Source organism: Tenrec ecaudatus, chromosome 9, assembly GCF_050624435.1.
Source record: "Tenrec ecaudatus isolate mTenEca1 chromosome 9, mTenEca1.hap1, whole genome shotgun sequence".
Classification (NCBI taxonomy): domain Eukaryota; kingdom Metazoa; phylum Chordata; class Mammalia; order Afrosoricida; family Tenrecidae; genus Tenrec; species Tenrec ecaudatus.
In genome coordinates, this window is record NC_134538.1 from 29,067,131 (window position 1) to 29,070,264 (window position 3,134).

The 3,134-nt window shown below is 39.5% G+C and overlaps 1 protein-coding gene across 1 annotated transcript; it reads right to left on the reverse strand.

Moving 5' to 3' along the window:
- Window positions 1-630: 630 nt before the first annotated feature.
- Window positions 631-1,349, reverse strand: LOC142457166 (GTP-binding nuclear protein Ran-like). The gene has a single exon (XM_075558518.1). It carries the CDS (start codon window positions 1,276-1,278, stop codon window positions 631-633), a length of 648 nt encoding a protein of 215 aa, XP_075414633.1. The 5' UTR covers window positions 1,279-1,349.
- Window positions 1,350-3,134: the final 1,785 nt, after the last annotated feature.

A 3,134-nucleotide genomic window follows, 5' to 3' on the forward strand; every position in this document is an offset into this window, starting at 1 on the left:
CCTGATACAATTGATGTATGGCTTGTAATAAGCATTGTAAGAGCTCTCAAAATTATTTTAAAATAAAAATAATAAAATAAAAACACGGTTTGAACAGAAAGAGTAAGTTTATTGAAGGAGTTACTTAGAAAAGAAGCACAAAGGGCCCTTAGCTAAAAGGCCCAGCAAAGCATAAAACTAGACCTTATATTCTGCTAAGGGTGGATCATAGTAAGGCAACCATAGGCTTCCACAGCAGCACAGCACCTCAGACTTCACACTGTACTCTTTTTTTTTTTTTGATATTTGAAATACAACTTTATTCTAATGAAAAGGAATGGGAATGACAGTTAACAAACATAACATCACCACTGAATATTGTGATGTGACTGTAGCAGTCTTGTAGTTGAATTTCAAGAAAGAAAAATGCATTCCCAAACAGCTAGATATGTGGGTTCCAAAAAAAGAAAGAAAGAAAAGGTTTTTAACTGCCACACTCACTCCGAAGCCCATTCATCTCCTTCAGCATCCCAAAGATGAGCACATTCTGCTGAGCTATGTAATAAGAGTGGCAAACACGCTGCACCACTGACCTCACAGGACAGTTGCCTAGAAAACTAGACTCTGACGCTGGGCTCCAGCTTAGTTCTCTCACGGGTCATCATCTTCATCCGGGAGAGTGGTTGTCTGTGCAACCTCTAAATCATGCTCATACTGGGCTGCCAAAGCTGGGTCCATAACAACCTCTGGTGGGGCCAGAGCAGGCATGGCAACAAACTCCAAGTCAGGATCGCCAATGAGTTTTCTAGCAAGCCAAATGAAGGGCTTTTCAAAGTTGCAGTTGCTTTTGGCAGAAATGTCATAGTACTGAAGGTTCTTCTTTCGGTGGAAGACAATGGATTTTGCCTTAACTTTCCTGGCCTTAATATCCACTTTGTTGCCACACAGCACGATGGGTATGTTTTCACACACTCGAACCAGATCCCTATGCCAGATAGGCACATTCTTGTAAGTAACCCTTGAGGTTACGTTGAACATTATAATGGCACACTGGGCTTGAATATAACGGCCATCTCTCAGTCCTCCAAATTTTTCTTGACCAGCTGTATCCCACACGTTGAATTTGATAGGTCCTCTGTTAGTATGGAACACAAGGGGATGGACCTCAACACCTAAGGTAGCTACATACTTCTCAAATTCACCAGTCAGGTGACGTTTCACAAATGTCGTTTTTCCAGTACCACCATCACCCACCAGTACGAGTTTGAACTGGACTTGGGGTTCTCCTTGGGCGGCCATTGTGATGAATCTTCCAGAAGCGTCTCCGGGCCGCGTCTGACTGAGGGATGGAAAGATGGCGGAAGCGCAATTCAAATGCCCACACTGTACTCTTGTCTCAGAACCCAAACTCAAAGTCTATCCAGTCACCATGAGGGTAGTGTAAACATCTTGTCTTTCTTCACCCAGCCTTCACTGTCTCCTCACTATCTCTCATCTCTTCCATTGATAAAGAAATATGTCTTACTCTGCCCTTGTATTACTTTTTGATATATTGTTGAATTTTATTAGACAGTCTTTCGTTGGGAATTTTTGTCTATGTTCGTAGAAGATATTGGCATATAGTTTTCTACCTTTATGATGTCTTTTTCAGTTTGGGTATGAAGGTTATGCTCACTTCACAAACGAGTTCAGGGACTTGCTGTCATTTTCTACATTCTACAATAGTTTTTATGTGTAGAATTGATGACATCTCTTCTCTGAATACACCAGGTAGAGTTTTCTGGTGAAATTGTCTGGCCCTGGACTTGGTTGTTGTTGATCATTTTTTAATGTGCTTGGTCTATTTCTTCTTTTATTATGGGTCTGTTGAGATTTTCTATGTCAGTCTTTGTTAATTTGAGTAGATAGAAATTTGTTTGGAGTACAATCTTTCATAGTAATGCTTATTATTTTTTAATTTCACTTGATTCTGTGTGACTTCGCCATTTGTATCTCTAATTCTTGATATTTGCCTCTTCATTTTCTTTTCCTTTTTAAAATTTGCCAGTGGTTTGTGAACTGCTTGTTTTGTTGATTTTTTCAAATGCTTGTCTGTTTTCCAATTAATTCATTTATTTCCCTCTATCTTTTATGATTTCTTTTCTTCTGGTGGTTGACAATTTATTTTGTTGTAGTTGCTCTAGTTGTAGAATATTATTAAGGTGCTGATTTGGTTTTCTCCTATTTTCTCAGGAATGTGTTAATTGCTATAGGTTGTTCAGGAATGTTTTTATTTCATCTATTACCCAGTCATTTTTTTCAGAGTAGTGTGTTGTGGGTTGTTTTTTAGAGGGATTGATTGTTTATTTCAAAGGACACTTGTCAATTTTTGGTATCAAAAGAGTTGTATTATTGATTTCTCTCTCTCCAAGTTGGCCCCAAAATGAGACCACCAAAGAAGAGTACATTTTAAGCCAATAAACTGCGGGATGCATACCCAACATACCTCACAGAAACCTCACCAGAAGGAGGAAGTGATTGGGGAGAGGACTTTATAAAATCACCACACTGTCAGCTGGGCTGTGAGTTCTCTCTCCAGTGTGTAACTCACAGATCCTAAAGATATTTGAGGCAGTATTATATATAGTTATTTATAGGGAGGGGCATCTTTTATCATGTCAAGAGCAAACAAGGTAAACTTTCAGGAGGCTATTATAGAATCTTTGGTTAAATAGCAACCACAATCTCTACCACTTCCCATCATCCCCTACAATAAGAACAAGGAAAACCAGGTTAGCAAAGCAGAGAGTTCTAAGACAAGAAATCCTACCGAAAAATGAAGTAATGCAGTCACTGCCCAGATTTACATGGAGCTATATGTTTACCTTCACACATCTTCAGATTGTAGGATTATGGACTCATTTGAAAAGAATCTGAAACTTGTATGGCCTTTAGATCAAAGAAATTTGCTGGAATTAAGGCAAGAGGAATCCCTCTCCACAGTTCTGGAATGGTTGTTCTAGGCCTGACTATTCTGACTCTGGTTGTCCAGGTCTGGCTATTTCAGTTCTGATTTCAGCTCCACATTGGAAAGTTTCCAGAAGGAAGGCATCCTTGGTGGTAGGAAGCACAGAGGTCCAGGTACTCTGTAGGTGCAGATACCTTCTGAGTCACAC